Consider the following 20972-nt stretch of genomic DNA (forward strand, 5'->3'; position numbering starts at 1 on the left):
AAAAGCTAGGGTTTTGAGAGGGAAATTCAGTTAGAGAGAGAGAGAGCGAGGGGGGGGGGGGAGAGAGAGATGGTGGCAAAGGCCTTTTCCATATTATCATTCATAAACTGAATGTGGCATATTACATCTGTCTATATAGGCACACTTGACTACTAATTGAAATGACCAACATACACTTACTACTAACAATACTACTAATATCACACATTAATACTGATTAGCTATAGTACTATAACTACTCATGCTGGTCCTGACACAGTACACCAATCCATAAGATGGCCTAAATATTCATTAGTTGCCAGATCTTGATTGTAAAGAACAACTTTCATTGCGTAAGCACCATTAGACCGCTGAAACTTTTTATATGGGAAACTTTATCATATGAATCCATTGAAGGAAAGTCAACGAATATTGAACCATGAAACCATTTCTCGGGAAAATGTATTAATATTTATTAGAACTGCAAAGACTCTTTGATAGTCCATCACTGCAGTACTACAAATTGTTTCTAACCAATATATATATCGGGTTCGACTTTGACAACTACAGAAAAGTAAATAATATTTTTTTTAAAACTACAATAATTGTTGGATTGTTCTTTATTGATGTCACTTTAATTGCTTCACATTTGCTAGCTTAAGCACATTATTCTTGTTTTCTTACATATCCCCACTGTTGGAATTTTACATAACAGCTTATATCCGGTGCGTTGCACAGATTTTATATATTTTATCAATATCTATATTCCTTAACATAACAGATTATAACACTAGATAAGCATGCATGTTAACTTCCAAAAAACAATTGTATTTTTTATATCATAGTAAAAAAATCCGGCATATTCAATTATATCATTTCATGCTTACATTCAGACCATCATATATTTTTAGCATTAAATTTTATTTATATGTTTATTCAATTATGTTTAGTTCTTTCGATTATCTAAGTGAAATATTTGATTTTGCTATATTATGGATAGATTCTTATCACATACAAAAGTGATTATAATTTGTTTATTAATCACCTGTTATATAACTACATGAGCATACAAATAATGCCGCATTTTGTTTTATCATGAAAATTATTTACTTATTGAATTACAATTTCATTACAAATGAGTATTATTGCAAAATAAACTTCATTATTTTTTTAAATGGACATTTTTAGTAAAATTACATCTGGCAAAAAATTATATGATAATTTTCAAATATATTGATTCAATTTATAACATCGATGATCTATAATAGACTAATAGTATATATTAATCTAATAGAACTTGCATTTTATAAAAAACTTCTATCAGGAAGTGCAGTGGCCTAGTATATTAGCAGGGTTAATCAGTCATTAAAATAATAATAATATCTGTATTGCAGTCTTAAGGGTTAAGTAAGGGCATAGTGGTCTTTTAAGAAGTTAGGTTACAAGTACTGGCTATATATACCAGGTGTAATGTTACATTTCCATTACGTTGAAATATATGAAAAGGAACATGGTTTCCACCACACTCCTCTCTCTCCTCTACTGATTCTCTCTATTTCTCTCTCTAGTTTCTATCTTTCTCTGCAAGTTATCTCTATTCTCTATCTCAGATCTGCTCTATTCTCTCTAATCTCACTCTATTTCTGCTTATTATCATCTCTACTTCTCTGTTATTGCTTGTTTACTTCTTATTATATACAAAAACAGTTGTAAAACAGCTCAGGATCTCACCTAATCCTGACAACTTCAAGATCAGAATATATAGTTAACGTAACTAGTATCAACAATTACTAGCAAGAAAGAAAAACAAACTGCCAGAGTGTGACAAAAAAAAATTAGACATTATCTAAACCAACCTTAGTAGCTTCCCCCACGGCAAGTAAAGAACCGTGTATGCTGTGAACAGGAGCATTTTTACCCAACCCATCTTGGGTAGCTTCAAACATACGGTAATACCTGTCAAATTACATTCATATTAGAAATGAATTCAGATTACATAGCAAGAGCAAACTACACATCCGAAGTGTGTTTATTCAGAACATAGAATTAATATTGCCGGATGTATAACTATCAAGCTTGTACCAAAATTTTGACACCCAAAATTTCCGACTTACACATACTAAAATTATGGAATATATGTTGAAGAAGTCTGAGAAATAATGTTAAATACTCAGATTTCTTTACATCAAACTTGACAAATCTGATTATATCCGTGCACGTGGCCTGGTATCTACAGGGAAGATGTATAATCTTAGAACAAATTCTGCAAGGATATAAGAACTTTTAATTAACCAATTTACAGAAATGCTTCCAGTAGATTAACTATTATGACTCACGGATTATAAAACACTTAACAGCTATGCTGGCATGTGTCATCCTTTACTGGAATAATGCCAAACTGAACTGCAAATATATTTTTAGTGTTTATTTTTTGAAGTACAGTATTCGTGACACAATTTTGTTGAATCATAAGTATATGCTATGCCCCAGTCCTCAAGTTTTTATCACTGCGAATATAGTTTTTCCGTCACCCAAAAAAATCACAGATTGAAGACCATTAATTAGCACCCTCCAACTTAAAGGCATAGAAGTCCTACCAAAGTACACGCCAACGTGTCTCCCGCTTTTCAATAACACGTAGACATGCACGCAATGCCTCCACAGCCCGTTCTCGAACAGCCAATGTTGGATCCCTCAGTGCAACCCATATAGCATCCACAAAATCAGATACATGAACATTAAATACTGTTGAAGCATTCTCAGCCATTTCCTATACCGTGACAGAAAAGAGGTTTACTTGTAAGATAACTTACCAACTATTAGCCAATAGATACTTCCTTAACAAAATCAAATTGTATATAAAGTAATTAACTTATTAAACTTATGCAGAGTAATAGGTTAAAATTACTATATGAAGAGAGTCAGAATGCCTGCATTCCTTGATAATGAAGGAAGTTGTTTGCATAAAAACAATATAAATCAATTTCAACAACTGTGTGCAAAAACGCAAAAAAAAATATTGGAAAAAAAACATGTCAAACACACAAACAAGATGTTGCACTTACTTTCAAGATTAAGACAGCAGCAAAACGACGGTACTCAACTCGTTCGCCATGAAGCCACTCCAGCGCAATCTTTACCTGCAAAAACAGATAACTAAAATTTTTTCAATCAAATAAATACAGGTATTTTCATAAAAGTATTACGGAGAGGGAGGGAGTTCAAACCTGACACTCAACCTCATCTGCTGTCATTGCACCACCAGCTCTTGCTAAATGGCCAAGAACTGTACTAGCTAGGATTAATATTTCAGGATCGCGCTTTGACTCAAATACAGTTCTTATGTGGTGGGAAAACTTTGAAACCTTCAAGGCATTATCACCAAGTTTTAAATCTATTAACTCATCAATAGCTCTTAAAGCTCCCAAATTTTCAGTAACATCATTGCTTTCTAAAAGACGAGTTATTCTCTCATACAATTGGTCCATAAATCGAAAGAAAGCCTCCCCACTAAGATCGCGAGCTTCTTCCTCTACATGTTTCCTTAAAGCCAATGTAGCACCATCCTGAGAATCAATAAGAATATATATCATATATCTAATTAAGCAATCACAGGTACTCAAGGATTCATAGATATATGACATACATTAACTCCGTTTATAAAAAAAGAAAAAGAAAAGGCCTACACTTCTTATATTTTTCCTGATGGGTTGGTCCAACAAATTTAATATTCATCCAATTATGCCTCTAACACGGCTTGAACTCTTAGAGCATGTTTGGGTAAACTTGAAAAAATTTCTTACGACTTAGTCCGTTAAGTGGAGAATTTAATCTTAATTTTAGATTAAAATATATTTGGATAATGTTATTATTATGTGTAACTTATGAGTTAATAAAAGTACTAAAAAATAATAACCTGTACATGTTAATGATAAGATTAACTTTCATTTATCAACTAAAATTACAAAAATATAATAAATTGTTCATAAAGTACCTTCACCGACTTTTCTCTTTAAGTTATTTTTTTAACCTTAGGTTACTTTTTTAACTTACTGCAAAAACACTCATTCTTTAAATTCAAACATCTCTTTAATTTCTTAACATAAAGCACAAACACCCTCTTGGCCATTTCTTGACCAAAAAGGGGATGCTTGCTGGGCTAAAGGTGGTTACATTATAAGAAGCTACACATTTAAAATAGATATTTCGCCTCTCCTAATTTGTGATCATTGCGAACCAAGTGTAAAGTAGATAAAGAAATAAAAGTGAGAGTCCAAAAAATAACTCGGGCCATTCTTCCAACATATCATAAAAAAACAGGGTGGGCGAACATAAACCATAGACATAAATCTTAAATCGCATAATGTTGATCACACTAATCATCATCCTCCATTAGCTTATATCATGTCTAGTCATTACGAAAATGCTTCTAAATTAGTGAGTTATTAGCATTTAAAATATAAATCTCAATAAAATAAAAAACGAGTAATTAATTATCCAACAAGTACAAAGACATCCGATATTATATATAACATACCGAGCATCATCGTCAACAAACTTAAATTAATAATCAAGTTCTCATACCTATTCAAATTTAATCATAAAATTAAAAATGAACTAATTAAAGTATAAATGAATAAGAGCTACTAAGAATCAGACAGAACACTCGAAAACCCGAAAACTAAAGGCCACAGCCTAATTTCAACTCCAAACACATTCCGAAAATTTTTGATAACTAAACAACTAAAAAAGGAAGAATTTCTACTTACTTTAGGATTAGGTCTAGTGCAAAGGTCATTGAGAAGGCGATTGAGAGCATCGAGGTTTCCGCCGGCGGCCGGAGAGTAGAAACGGACGGCGGTTGTCATCGGAACCCTAATTCGATCTCCAGTGCATCAAAAGTGAGTGAAGATAGATACAGATTGTGTGTGTATAGATGAAACGATCAATTAAAAAGGGGAGAGTGCTGAGTCAGTAGCAGTTGGTAGTGAATAACACGCACACTCACACGCACGCACTTTGTCTAGATGCTGCGTTTTTCATACTCATCCTAGTAATTAACATGTTTGGACACTCGTTTTTAATTTCAAGAATTTTTAAATTCTATGTGTTAAACGATCAGGAAACAAATCATCTAATTGTTTTTAGTATGATATTTGTTTTACCACCTGGTTGTATCGACAGTTGGGGGTTTGTCCCGACTGTATTATATTGAAGTTAATGAAAGTTTTCTGCATTTGTCAAAAAAAAAAAAAACATGTTTGGACACTTCTTTTCTTTTCTTTTTCGAATTTTCTATTATGTGTTCATGAAAATATAATAAATACGAAAAGTTAGAATTTTACATAATTTTGATTGATTCTTTTTTATAATCTGCATTTATAAAAAAATTATCAATTAAAATGACCTGAACTTCTAACTTTACGCGTTTATTATGTGCCGAATAGAAAATTTGTTTTATTTTTTATGGAAGATATTATTGATTTTAAAAAGTTATTGAACGGATTTGAGATGAGTAAAACAAATAGGAATAAATTACCAAAGTACTTTTTTAAGAGGTCCTTTTGTCCAAACTGCACATTCCCCCTAAATATTCACAAGAAACTTTACTGGTAGTATCAAGATAATACGCCACTTCCAGCGGTGATACACCACTTGATATTTTGTCAGTAGAATATCATGGCTGATACAACTTTGTCAGTGGCGTCATTAGAGCATTATGTATATATTTGTATAAATTTAAATATTTATTTAATAATTTTATTATTTAAACATGTACCATATTTGAAAAAAGGCCCCAAATGTCATTATTTGGGATCAAATGACCCTCAATGTCATTTTTTAAACATTTGGCCCCAAATGTCACTCTATAACATAGCTTCGTGTGCCGTTTTAAAAAACATAAAAACGTAACCTTATTTAACGTTTTTTATTTAAATCCGGCCCAATACTCTTCTCCCTCAAACTCTACTCTACTCAATCTTCTGTGCACGATTAATATAATATAATAATTACTATACTACGATTACTATAATATATATAATATATAATACTATCATATGATTATAGTAATCTTCACCGGAGCTGCTGTCCTTCCACGATTCACCGGAACTGCTGTCCTCTGTTCATCCGATTCTCCCATCTCAATTCATCTTAGTTTCCATAATTTTCATGGATTTTAATGTATGTTTTCCCTCCTACATCTTTTATTAATTATTTTTTCATGTTGTAGTTAATGTGATTATGTTATGGTTATGTGTTTAAAATTAGGTTAGTTTTATGTATATTATATATATTGCCCACCATGTGTTTGTCAAAATGCTTAGTATTTTAGTATTGTTTGTCAAAGTTTAGCATACACAACAACTTTCATCAGCACACATTTGCGAATATACATAAGTAATTCAGCTATGATTTATCTGATTTAGGAGGAAGAAGAAACCAAATATATATATGCTTTACACTTTAATAAATCCACATCTATTACTCTTACTCGACTCCATTAATTTCCTTTTGCTGTGTGCTGATAAAAGGTCAACTTATTTGCCACTGAAGTCACATGAATGTTTACTTGTGTAATTATGTACATGTTATTTTTACAGTAATTTACAAACAATACAAGCTGGGATATGACTATTCAGGGAAAAGGATAAATTTAAACAGATAATTAGCAGTCCCTAAAACTATCAGTCCCTGTTATATAATTAGCAGTCACTATTATATAATTAGTGTAAGAGTCTCTGCTATATAAAAATAGCCGGATAAAGGATTTGTACTATATGAATAGCAAAACTTGGAATCCACTTGTGCCAAAACTGTTTCCAGACTTTTAACTTTCTTTATGCTGTTGCTTGTTACTTGATCATGGATATAAAAAAAAAATAACAGATATAAAGATATACAACGATCGCTTGTGATTATATTAGAACCATTTGCCTGACCTTAGACTTCGAGCTATATTTTACTTTATTATATTACGTGTCATTGCAAAACTTTTAATTCTGGTTTCTTTTTTCTCCTTTTTAGTTGCACTAAAAGGCACCACATTTTTATATATAATCTCATTCCATTTTTTATATATGGTCATCATGCTTACATTGTTTTTGAAATGTATTTACTATGTTTCTGTTTTATTTGTTTGTTAATGTGTAATCCGGGACAAATGTCTATTTGCAGTATATTAATCCAGGACCTATTGATTGTACCCTTATCCATCTACAGCCGAAACATAGGTCTGCAGAGATTTGGAGAGTAGGTGGTGGTGATGCTATGAAATGTAGACACTTGAATCCTAATAAAGAAACTATTAGGTTGGACCGTCGTATGATACCATTTTTACAGTCTTCAGGGTTTTATGGTGTCGCTAGGCTTTCTGCATTACAACTTGATTGGAGTTTATTATCTGCTTTGGTGGAGAGATGGAGGCCGGAGACCCATACATTTTATCTACCTATGGGAGAGGTTACCGTTACTCTTCAGGATGTTGGTGTCCTTCTTGGTCTTCCTATTGATGGGTGTGCTCTTATTGCTGATGATATCCCCGGGCCTGATGATGGTTTGCTTGAGTTAGTTGCTTCTATATTTGGTTGTGCGCCTGAGTCGAGTCGCCTTAATGGAGACATGATTCTGTTGTCTTTTTTCACATCTCTTACTCCACATTATCTTTCAGAGGATGCATCATTAGATGACGTTAGGAACCGGACCAGGTGTTATTTGGTTCACATTATTGCTGGTGTCCTTTTTACTGATACTTCTGGAGGTTGTATTCATCCGATGTATCTACCTTTTCTTCGAGACTTGGACACATGTGGACAGTATGCGTGGGGAGCTGCTGTCCTTGCATTTTTGTGTAGGGAGCTATGCAAGGGATGCAAGAAAGGCAAAGAGGAGGTCGTTGGCTGTCTTTTGTTGCTTCAGTTATGGGCATGGGCATGAGAGAGGTTGCCTACTCTTGCTCCGATTCCTACAGCTATGCGTTTACATTATTCTCCTGTTTGGGATGGTCAGCTTGCGCCACCATACGGAGACAGGTATAACTATTTTTGTATTTATTTGTTCTTTTATTGTTGACAAATACATTAGTTGTTTGAAGGTTTAGGGTTCACCAATCCATAGGAACTGAACTTTATAATTTGTAACTTTATTTAAGGTATGTTTATTTAAGTTATTTTACAGCCCTAAACCCTAGGAACCGATCTTTAGAATTTGAAATGATAAAGCTACTGTAATTGTTTTAAAGATTTAGGGTTCACTAATCCCTTACTTGGGTTTTAGAAATATTTGTATTTACTTAACATGAAGATAGTTACAAGTTAAATTTACTGATTTAGGGTTTAAGATTTAGTGTTTAGGGCCTTTAGGCCCTCAATAATAGATCTTTTACCCTAATTTAATCTAGGGTTTAGGGCCCTAAACCCTAGGAACCGATATTTATAATTTGAAATGATAAAGCTATTGTAGTTGTTTTAAAGATTTAGGGTTCACCAATCCCTTAATTGGATTTTAGAAATATTTGTATTTATTTAACATGAACAAACAACTTTTAACATTTTTTATTTTACCAATACTTTAAACGTGTTTTTTGGAACTTACCATTCAACTATTATTTTTTTGTCACCCAACTAAACGTGTTTTTAGGAACTTGCCATTCAACTATTTTTTTTCTTTTACTCACTAATGTTAGGTTCGTATTTGTTTTTTAGACACTAACATTAGGTTCAGATTTGATTATTAGCATTATATCAATTTTTGGTAGCATTATTAAAATATAGTGGTAGTATGTAATATTTTAATGATTTGATATATGTCTATATCTTTATATATATAGTACTCCATATGTCCCCCAAGACGTTTACCTTGGTGATAAGAGTTTGACAAACATTTTAAGGCTCCTAAAGATGTAGTTTCATGAATTATTTTTAATTTTTTTTTCTTATAAATAATAATTTAACGTTTAAATTTTTATATACAAAAAAAAATCTTAAAAATAAGTTATAAAACTATGTTTGTAAGATAAATATCTTGTGAGAGTTGTTTGATTTAATATCAAATTCACATTATTACAACATTACTATATTTTTGTGTTTATATATATAATTGTTTCACAATGAAAGAATGCCCAAAATACACCAATTTTCAGTTTCAAGTGCCCAGAATACCCACTGGTGGAAGAACTGCCCAAACTACCGACGAATTGCGCATTTTACAGATGCGTATTCTGTTTTTTAAAATTTTTATGCGTCTGTTGACAATATATATACATCTGTTCTGATCAGATGTTTAAAACAATATGCATGCGTTCTTCCTATAACATATGTTTATAATTCAGACATTATATGACTCCTCTATATGCATCTAGCAAACACATACAAGCTTTATTATAAGACACATATAACACTTTTTGTACTAATTATCATTATATTTTAATAATACTATTGAAAATTGACAAAATACTAATAATCAAATCCGAACCTAACGTTAGTGATTAAAAAAAATCTGAACCTAACATTAGTGAGTAAAACAAAAAAAATTATAGTTGAGTGATAAGTTTCTAAATACACAATAAGTTGGGTGACAAAAAAATTCATTTTCCCTATTTATTTAACATGAACAAACAACTTTTAACATTTTTTATTTTACCAATACTTTAAACGGTGTTAGCATTAATATATTCAATTGCTATTTAGGTGGATTTTCTATCTTTCTTTTAGTGAGATGGCTGGGCGTATAGTTTCTGTTTATCGTACTGTTCTAGATGGGCTTGCATCATCCCATTTCAAATGAGAACCTTATTCTGATATCATTGATGATTTGTCTGCTTATTGTTTGACTGGTCGTCATATCTGGCGTTATCGTGGGCCTCTCCTCTGTATTTTTATTGTAAATACTCATGTGCCTGACAGAGTTGCTCGTCAGTTTGGCATAGTTCAGTCTATTCCACATGTTTTAGAGTATACTACTGAGCTTCATAAAATGACTCTAAAGGGCAATCAGTTGATTAAGTTTAGTCAGAAACATGAGTCTTTTATCACTTTTTGGGACCATAGTTTGGATTATATCTTCCATTCAGATTTGATTGATGGTGGTGATAGTACAGTTTCTGACTACCATGACTGGTAATTGCAGAGGACAGTGAAATTTATTTCTCGTACTGGTGCATTTCATAGTTACATTGTAAGTTTTAACTTTGCATTTGTTTGTTTGCATTGTTTAATTTGCTTATTTCTTTGTTTATTTTGGTCACATATATTTCCTTTATTTGTTTTTTAGGGAGATTTGTTGAGGAGTATAGCTGATCAGACGGTATCATTTCTTTCAGATGTTCATCGTTTAGCTGCTGATGGTTGTAATGCTGTTAGGGATTTCAGATTATATGGTTTTCATGGATTGACATTGGATGAGCGTAGAGTTAGAGAGAAGGCAAGATCCCGGCCGTCGTCGTAGACGTGGTGGTGTTAGTGGTGGTGGAGGTGGAGGACGAGGTCGAAGGCGAGGCCGAGGACGAGGCCGAGCTCGAGGAGCTGATATAGGTGATCAGATTGTTGCAGTAGATGTAGTTGGAGATGTAGTTGGAGATGTAGTGGGAGATGATGTTCGTAGAGATGATCCTGTGATGACGCATCTTGGAGATGATGATGATAGTTTTGTTCATAGTAGCGGAGTACTTCATTCTGATCGGGTTGATACTGTTGTCATTCTGGAGAGACCGAGAGATCCTTTTCCTTCATTTAATCTACATTTGACACCTACTCCACACATTCCCGAGCAGCCTATTCCACACTCTTCACCTGAGCATCATAGTATTCAGCGTGCGTGTACTGATGACATTCAGGAGAGGCCGGGGGATCCTTATCCTTCATTTGATCTCCATCTGACTCCTTCTCCACACCCTCCTCCCGATGATACTATTAGTGATCAGCCTCCCCCTGTACGTCGTTCTGAGAGGCCTACTGAGTGTCCAGCTAGAGATCATTCTCTTACTTCTTTTGATCTTGATGATGCTTCTACTATTGTTGGGTCTTCTCAGAGTTCCGATGGTAGTGTTGGAAGACGAAAGTTTGGCATTTGCTATGTGTTAGAATTGCGTTTTTAGTTTTCCAAAACAAAAAACAAAATCCGAAACTGCGTTTTTATAGTAAAACAAAAACCGAAAGCGTGTTTTTTGTTTTAATTAAATTATACAAACAATCCGAAAACAGGATCAGAAATTTCCTTTTTTGTTAAAAACAGAAAACGAAACAACGTTTTTGTTTTACTTAAAAAAACTGAAAACAAATCGAATTCCACAACCCGAAACTGCGTTTTTGTTAAAAACTGAAAACATCACCCGAGATTCCGTTTTGAAGTGACATTTGGGGCCAACTTCTGTTAAAGTGACATTCAAGGCAATTTTGCCCCAAATAGTGACATTTGGGGCCAACACCCCCATTTTTTATAATTTTTAATATTTTATGATTTAACAATTCCCCATATGAGGTTTAGAAATATTAAAAATAATGAATAAAAGTAAAATCGATTTAGGGTTTAGCGCCCTAAACCCTAAAGTCTAAACCCTGATTAAATTGTGGATATTATTTTAATAATTTTAAAATTTTAGATGATACTCCACTGACAAAAGATTATCTCACATGTTACAAAGGAGTATATGGGTCAATACTCCACTGGCAAAGGTGTAACAACCCAAAATCCCGGGTCAGAGACTTTGGTCGTCACGTGAAATCTCAATACCACACAACATGTTTAATCATAAATAATTACCAACAATAGTTCAAAAACTGAAATATAACGTCTATGACCCCAACTAAACCAAGATCTTTTTAGGTTACAATTTTAGAAACAAGAATTCTAAATTGCACAAATAAATTTTCTCTCTTTTGAAACTCTTTTCAACAAGTCCTCAATCTCAAAACTTAACCGGCTAGTATAAATTCGAAAAGAAGTATACTATACCCAATTATACGATAACACAACTATAATCTGTACTATATTATAATAGACGAAACATTAAAAGTTTGGTAGTCGGTCGGTCGGTACTTTCTGAAATTACTTAATTACCATCACTTAATTATTCTAATTCTAATTATTGGGTGAATTCTAATTCTAATTGATATTGAAGACAACTTACTCTATTTCTTTACCAATTTCAATTATATTTTATATCGAACTCTATATCATTATAATTTATATTAAATTCAACTTCTTCTACCAATTTATATTTTAATTCATATCGAGTTCTATATTATTCTAATTTTTTACTTCGGGCTAAATTAAATTTAGGCAAACTAAATATATTTATTAAGATTTAGTTGATATATCATGTGAATCGGGTTAAGATAAAATAATAATACTATTCATCCTCCCAAAAAAATTATACTAATGAACTTGGATATACAAAATAATATATTTTATTTATCCAGGATAAACAAATACATTATACAATTGATTCAGACTAACACAAACTAAAATAAAAATACAATTCCACCAATGAAAATAAAATCATATATACTAATTATTCAGTCTAAAATAAAATTATTTTGTTGATCCGAACTTTAAAAATAAATTTAAACTAAAAATAATTAGTTTGATTTGGTCGATGTATTGAACATCGGGCTAAAATAAAATAATGTAAATCACTAATGTGAACTAAAAAATCAAATTTTAATTAAAACATTAATAATATTTTTTTTAATATACACGTAAAATTATCAATAAAACTATATCGTTCAATCAGTAATATTGTCTTTTTCAAATATCTTTTATAAAGTTATAGTTAATCGATTAAGTAATCATCATGCTAAAATAATATTTTTTATGGTCCGAACATAATGAAGACATTATATTTTTACCCTCAATAAAATGATAATTTCGTTATAATAACATTCTCCCTTACCAATGCTATCATTTTAAATAAGTTTAAATGTTTTAAAAAGTTATGAACATATACGTTTACTAATATAATTGTTATGAAGTCATATCATTTAAAGTTTTAAATGAAAAAAATTAAGAATTGAATTCATATTTTTTTAAATAATATAATATTAAAAAAAATCCGTGTGATCCGTGCATTGCACGGGTTTTAAGCTAGTATATATAAAATGACTCTACACAATAAAAATTTACTTTAGCCCTGAATACCCTGAACCAACCATCTTTATAAAAGCCTCTTTCTTTTCTCTTTCTGAATTACGCGGCTAAACTTCGCAAATCTACCTTTCATTGGAAGATTAAAGGTAAAACAAACAAATATGAGCGAAAGAAATGCTCAACAAGTCCGTTAAAGCGTAATATGCTAGTTTGAAATCATATATGAGGTTTGTTGGGCTTGCTGAGCAGGCCTAACTCCACATTAGTATGATATTGTCCGCTTTGGGCCGAGCCCGCACGGGTTTGTTTTTGGGCACCTCCCAAAAGGCCTCATACTAATTGGAGTTATCTGGATGCTTATATTCTAGCAAACTGCCCCTCCCACAAACGATGTGGGACAACTCCTAACAATCTCCCCCTTCACACATCGGGCCCGACACCTGTCGGATCTGCCTCCTGAGATTGTTATGGACCGTTTATAACCTTGAAGCTCTGATACCACTTGTTGGGCTTTGCTGAGCATGCCTAACTCCACATTAGTATGATATTGTCCGCTTTGGGCCGAGCCCGCACGGGTTTGTTTTTGGGCACCTCCCAAAAGGCCTCATACTAATTGGAGTTATATGGCTGCTTATATTCTAGCAAACTGCCCCTCCCACAAACGATGTGGGACAACTCCTAACAGAGGTTTTCAAATAAAACTGATATATGTTATCACGCTGAACATTTAAAACAATAAGACTTCTGATCCCATAAACTGTTAAGGAATACTAAAACCTTTAATGATTGAGCAACAAAGGTTTTAGTCACCATTTGAAAACTCATTTAGAATCAAGTCAACCATCCATATAGGAAATCGGTAGACGCAAAGAAAAATATTTTTGAAATCTACATCAACCATCACAAGTTCGATGTATCAACAGTCTGTATAAAGATTTATAAATCTCACTTTAACAAGCCTTCACTGGCTTAAAATATTGAATATACTTTTCTTTCTAATCACCTGAATACTTTCATAACTTGAATGTCATAAATGGTGATCAACAGTAAATCTGATTGGACACAAGAAATTGTACTTACCCGCTGATCAGTCGGAATATAGTACGAACCTATACCCAGTATAAGTCCAATGACACGGGGTATCGAGGCACACATTGGCCTTTAATGATGGACTAGCCCCACTAGCCTCTTACACAGTTGAACTAGCCCCGCTAGACTCTTACGCAATCGTCCAATCTTTAGAAAAGGAGTCGGGTTTATCGACGTCCTTATTAATTTAACTCCTCATTTCACATGGTCCGGAGTAATCTCAACAATTGATGGCAAAGTAACTAGAATAATTAATTATTCGCTGATCAAACAATAAAGATTCATTGTGTAGAGTAATTCTAGATAGTATAGTTATTCACTATCTTTCGAAAAGAAAATTGTCTTCTCGCAGAAAAAGTACTAGAATTACTTTTTATCTACCCACCCACGTATAGTTATTATTTGATAGTATAGTTATTACTTTATACTAACCTATAACCTGTGCGATGCACGGACTGGTTATAATATTTGTAATTTTATTATTTTATATAAAATTAAATTAAGAAAAACAATAAATATATATTATTGAGATTAATGAAGTTAAAATATTTACATATTCTTTTGCATGTATTATATTATTAAACAATTCAAAATTTAGATAGTTAAAATCTTTATAGGTCCTCATACTACGGCCTGTATAGATCGTTTCGTTGTGCGAGTGAGCCTATTTAAAAGTCGGAGTATTGAGTAGCAGTGGTGTAGTTAAATGATTCAGTATTGTTTTTCTTAATATTGATTTTTTTTTATTTTTTCTTATTTTGTTATATGATAATTTGAATTACTAAAATTGATTTTGAAAGTGTTTGGTTCCCTATATAAAATAGGTAAGAAAAAAGTTAAGTGTGATTATAAATTAAGATGGATAATAATTCATAGAGTTTGTAGTTATATTAGAAACATAATTATTATTTTTTAATTAAATTATATTTGTTTAAACTTTGATTTGGAAGGTGTTAATTAATTTTTTAGAAATGTGTTAACCAACCAACCAAACATAGTCATGTTTCGCTTATAATAATATAGTATAAATATATATATATATATATATTTAATAAAAATAGTAAAATAATTACATATTTTATTATTTATAAACAAAAATAATATTAAATTAGTTTCGATTAATGATCCGATTAATCCCCGATTACCCAATTAATCCCTGGACGGTGCCTCCACCGACTAAGTCCGATTCCCGGTTTTCAAACAATTAACGTTTGACTTTTTGACAATATTTATTTAATTTTATTTTTCTGAATAAAAATATAACTTCAATATTTGTTTTCACAAAAAAATCTTAAAATTAATTTTAAGTAGGTGGTCAAAACTCTTAAACATATATACCAAAAAGTCAACCAACGATTATTTGATAACAAAGAGAGTTATTGAACGGATTTGACATGGGTAAAAATAAAATAAAAAATTATTTAAAAATATAATTTATCAATAATTTTAGTTTCAGAAATTTTCAAAATACTTCATTTTTAAGTTTATAATTTTATCATCTTTTGAAAATAATTGTAAAAATACGGTTTGCAACCAAAATCAACCACATATACAACTTCTCGGGAAAAAAAACTGAAACTATTTTTGATTTTGATTTTCGTTCTTAAAAAAAATTGAATTGAAAAAAAACTCACGAAATTATATATAACACAACAAAATTCATTAGCTTATTTTAAATATTCATGTGTGATAGATTAGCCATTGAAATTTTAATTATTTTTTATTGATATTAGGAGTACGAGGTGCAATACTTTAACGTTCGGAAATATCCATGTGATGTGATAAATTATATGACAGTTTGATGTTTGATGTTCCTAGGTACGTACTCACGTAATTTAGGTGAGTACAAAGAGTTTTTAATGAAAATGTACGTGAAGTATTATTGTAATTAGAGAATTATTTAAAAAATTATAATTTTGTCATTAAGCTCCCTAAGTACGTACTTACGGGTATTTTTCTCATTATCTGTGTTATATTATAATAGACGAAACATAAAAAGTTTGGTAGTCGATCGGTCGGTACTTGCTGAAATTATCTAATTACCCTTACTTAATTGTTCTAATTCTGATTATTGGGTCCATCAATTCTAATTCTAATTGATATTGAAGTCAACTTCGTCTTTTACTTTACCAATTATTTCAATTCTATTTTATATCTAATTCTATATTACTATAATTTATATTAAATTTAACATCTTCTATCAATTTAAATCTTAATTCATATTGAGTTCTATATCATTCTAATTTGTTACTTCGGGCTAAATTAAATTTAAATAAACTAAATATAATTCTTAAGATTTGGTTGATATATACTGTGACTCGGGTTAAGATAAAATAATAATATTATCAATCCTCCTAAAAAAAATTATACCAATGAACTTGGAAAAACAAAATAATATATTTTATTTATCCAGGATAAAAAAAATATATTATACAATTGATTCAGACTAACACAAAACTAAAATAAAAGTACAATTCGACCAACAAAAAAAACATATATACTAATTATTCAATCTAAAACAAAATTATCTTGTTGATCCGGCATTAAAAAAAATTAAACTAAAAATTATTAGTTTGATTTGGTCGGTGTATTGGGCATCGGGCTAAAATAAAATAATGTAAATCACTGATCCGAGATAAATCAAATTAATATTAGACTAAGTATAATTCATATCTTATTCATGTAAAATAAAAAATCAAATTTTATTTAAAACATGATTTTTTTAAATACACTTAGAATTATCAATAAAACTACATCGTTCAATCAGTAATATTATCTTTTTCAAATATCTTTTATAGAGTTATAGTTAATCGATTAAGTAATCACCATGTTAAAATAGTAGTTTTATAAGGTACCAACATAATGGAGACATTATATTTTTATCCTCAATAAAATAATAATTTCATTATAATAATATCTCCCCCCTTACCAATGTTATCACTTTAAATAAGTTTAAATGTTCTAAAAATTTATGAACATATACGTTTACTTAAATATTTATCATGAAATCATATCATTTAAAGTTTTAAATGAACAAAATTAAGAATTGAATTCAAGTATTTTTTTTAAAATTATGTAATATTAAAAAAAATCTGTATAGTCCGTGTATCGCACGAGTTTTAAACTAGTATGAACTACTATATGAATGTCCAAAATATTAATAGGCGGGAGTGTCCGCCCAAAAAGCCGACTGATCACGTATTCTAGACATGCGTATTCACTTTTTTAAAAAATAACAAAGGATACGCATTACAGGAATATGTATTCACTTTTGTATTTTAATGAATACAAATTATTGGAATGCGCATTTCTTTAAATTTTTAAAAAGATACACATGACTTGAATGCGAATGCAGTGAGTGTTTTGGGCGGAACGTACCGCCAGTAGGCATTCTGGGCAATAGAAACTGGAAAGTAGTGTATTTTGGGCATTCTTTCTTGAAGATTGGTATTTGATCAATTATTTTAATAAAGATTTCCAACAAATTTATGTTTTGGTCATTTTTTACAAATTAAATTACATTAATCTAATATAGGGAATAAAAACAAATGAAAGCTCGAATTACCTATTTTTAAGGTTTCCGGCTTGAAATAATTTGGGCAAGTGTATTAAATGTTAATAGTTTGGGCAATTTTTCAAAATCCATCTAAGTTCATTTCGTTTATTTTTTTCACATATATCACGTTCTGATACTAAATATTATATTTGTATTTGGGTTCAACATTCGTATATATTTTCGTATATATATATACACACACATATATAATTGTCTTCATAAAAAATATTTCTCTTATTTTTTTTATTTTCATTAAATTTAGAAGATAAACATGAAGGTAATATTTTTTTTTATTTTTTTTTGATTTTGTATACATTGTTTGCATGAAATAAAGCATTTGCTAAAATTAATAAAAATATATTTAATGTTAAAATCTAATAGAAAATATTTTTTGAATAAGTTGTTTTAGTTTTCATTTTTTTAAACAAGATAATATATTCACACTAACATGTACAATTCACTAATTTTGTTATATATATATATTTAATAACTTTGAAATTAATCCTAACAATTAAATGATCCAACTAAACATTGACCTCGATATTGTACATGTATATATATTTTAAATCGACAAATGGAACGTTATTTTCTACAACTAAATTAAAAAAATTAAAATAAGTACATTGGAGAAAAATTAACTCTTGCTTATTATAGTAAAACTAAAATATAATACGTGTTATGTCACACAACACTGTAGAAGGGGGTTGAATACAGTGTTTAATACAATCAAATCGATTTTGAACACAAGTAACAGTAAACAGATATATTGAATATGATAACCTCTTTTACAATGGAACTGTTCTCTCTCAGTGATGAACAAATATCACTAAGAGCTGCTAGGTTACAATGTATAATCTTCTCGATAATGATAACACATATAGTGTAAACCCTAAGTCTGTGTTTATATAGTACACAATTACAAGATAACTTCGAATTGATATGGAATATAATTCTGTCTCCTAAAATATATCAATCAGATATCTTCTACAAGTCTTTCAGTCCTCTAACTCTTTCCATGCATATCTTCCTTTATTTTAGTCTCGATCTTCTACTGCAAATCAGCTTCCTTCCTTAACTGTAAGTCCTCCCGTACTTAAGTTCTGATATGACCTTAAGTCCTGATATTATGTTCTGATTTCCAGTAAGTCTTGATTCCAGTAAGTCCTGATTTGTCCCGTTGTTATGTTCTGAAAACTAAACACAAATCATATTAGACATAACATCTTAAATATATCTAACAATCTTCCCCAACTTGTAAATTATGCAAAATATACAAGCTAATAGATTTGATGATGTCAAAAACATTTAAGTACAAATGCAATAAGAGTTTAACTGAATAACTAACTACAACTTACAGTCCTTGTAGCTTTTACCAATCTCACTGAGTCAATCTGAATCCAAAATGATTCTTGACAAAGTTTGATATCAGCTTTTCTTCTTTAATCCTCAGGACCTGAGAGAGTGTAGTCTTGACTTGTTTCATCTCTTCATTCTGACTTCCAATCTGATAGATTCCAGTCCTTAAAGCAGAGATATGGTTTCTTTCTAAACCATCATTTAGTCTTATTACCCTATGACGAGAAGAATCTTCATTGTAGCAGAGACATTTCTCATTCAGTATTACCTCAAGCTTAGCAGAATCCTTATTTATAGGAATTTCACTTCCATCATCTTCAACAATACTTGGAATGAATTCTGTAAATCTTGAACTAGAAATTCTTGCTTTATCTCTGATGGTCTTCAATATGAAATTTGACCATCTCCTGGTATTTTCAGACTTTACCTCTAAAAGGTAATGAAAGAATTGAAGTTCTTTCAGTGTTTTGTTTAGCACATCTAATTCTGACATTTGATATGTCCTTCCATCTTCAATAAATATAATCAGATTTTCCTTAACATTGTGCTTGTTATGAACATCCAGTACCACTTGAATAGAAATAACCTTATCAAGGTGTTTCTGTGTAACATCTTCAAGAGGTCTGTCAGTCAATAAAAATGGATCTCTAGTAGCAACTTCAACTCCTGTCTTGATTTTAGCTTCATCAGCACCTAGTCCAGCCTTGTCTCTTGGTTCTCTAGCATTTACCCAATAGTCATGAAAGTAGACAGCAATTGGCTTTTCTTTGGATATGATGGTTTGATATTTTTCCACAGAAGTTTCTTTTTATCAGCTACTTCCATTTTGTCTAAATCAACTTGAGCACTGTTAGAGGTTGACTTGATGACTTTATCAGAACTTGCTGTTTCTGTTATAGCTTGCTGTTCTTCACTCTGAACAACTTGAGCCTTGTCAGAGGTTGTCTTTGATTCTTCAGAAATCTTCTTTCTTTTCAGAGTTTGAACATCTGTATCTTCATCAAGATTATCATCAGTAACTTGAACCAGTTTGCACACAGGTTTTATCAGGATTTGAGAAATTTTCATCTCCTGTGGCTTTATAGGTTCATCAACTTTTCCTTTCCCTTTATCTTTGGGATCAATCTGTGATCTTGTCATGGACTTTGATGCCTCAGTATTTGACTTCTCCTTGATCACAATGCCTTTCTCTTTAGGCCTTGGAGGTTTCTTTGCAACATAAGCTTTTGGCTTTAGATTTTTTTTTCAGCTTTAAATCTAGCTTCTTCCTCCTTGAGTACTTCCAAATCCATTCCAGGATTATGTTTCAGAAATAATCTTCTAGCAATTTCCTCATCAAGTGTCCGAATCTTGGGATCTTTGTAGTATACTATAGTCTGCTTCCCCTTGAGCTTCAGAGTTTGCATGAACAACAGTGTGTGAGGCAACTGGAGATTCAGGAATAACCTCATCTACTTTTGGAATTTCAGCATGCTTTGGAGAAACAGGTGGAGTTGGTATCTCAGCATTTAAGATTGGAGATTGAACTGGAGATTGTTGAGCTTCTGTTGGTGGAGCTTCCAGATAAAGAACATTGGGTATATTCAGATTATGAATATCTATTTCAGAATTTGTAGCTTGTTCTTCAGCATCATCTGTAGCATCAATAGGAGAGACATGAGGTTTTAGCATTGTATTAGGAATAGTGTCTTGGTCTTTAGCTGGAGGTGGCAGAGATTTAATTATAATTGGCTCTTTTGAGATCAGAGATTCCTGATCCCCTTCCTCAGCTTCTGCAGTATCTTCAGATGGAGATTTAGCATTATACCTCTTTGCCCTCATTTTCTTCAATCTCCTTGCCAATGAAGGAGTTGTTGTTGCAGCATCAGAACTTACAGATTTCCTCTTCAAAGTATCAGAACTTTGAGAT

General features: G+C 31.2%; 1 protein-coding gene across 1 annotated transcript; it reads right to left on the bottom strand.

The window, feature by feature from the left end:
- Window positions 1-239: 239 nt before the first annotated feature.
- Window positions 240-5024, bottom strand: LOC141684991 (serine/threonine-protein kinase TOR-like). Its single transcript, XM_074490120.1, has 6 exons — window positions 4749-5024; window positions 3207-3545; window positions 3045-3119; window positions 2577-2749; window positions 1836-1935; window positions 240-350 (listed from the first exon to the last, which is right to left on the bottom strand). The coding sequence occupies exons 1-6, from the start codon at window positions 4845-4847 to the stop codon at window positions 240-242; spliced, it is 897 nt and encodes a 298-aa protein (XP_074346221.1). The 5' UTR covers window positions 4848-5024.
- Window positions 5025-20972: the final 15948 nt, after the last annotated feature.

Source organism: Apium graveolens, chromosome 9 (genome assembly GCF_009905375.1).
Source record: "Apium graveolens cultivar Ventura chromosome 9, ASM990537v1, whole genome shotgun sequence".
NCBI classification, from domain to species: domain Eukaryota; kingdom Viridiplantae; phylum Streptophyta; class Magnoliopsida; order Apiales; family Apiaceae; genus Apium; species Apium graveolens.

Excerpts from the sequence above, each read along its gene's own strand:
- LOC141684991 (XM_074490120.1), bottom strand. The coding sequence starts at position 4,847 with ATGACAACCGCCGTCCGTTTCTACTCTCCGGCCGCCGGCGGAAACCTC. Across the intron at positions 3,120-3,206 it reads CAGATGAGGTTGAGTGTCAG|GTAAAGATTGCGCTGGAGTG; the intron begins GTTTGAACTCCC and ends CTGTTTTTGCAG. Across the intron at positions 1,936-2,576 it reads ACACGTTGGCGTGTACTTTG|GTATTACCGTATGTTTGAAG; the intron begins GTAGGACTTCTA and ends GTAATTTGACAG.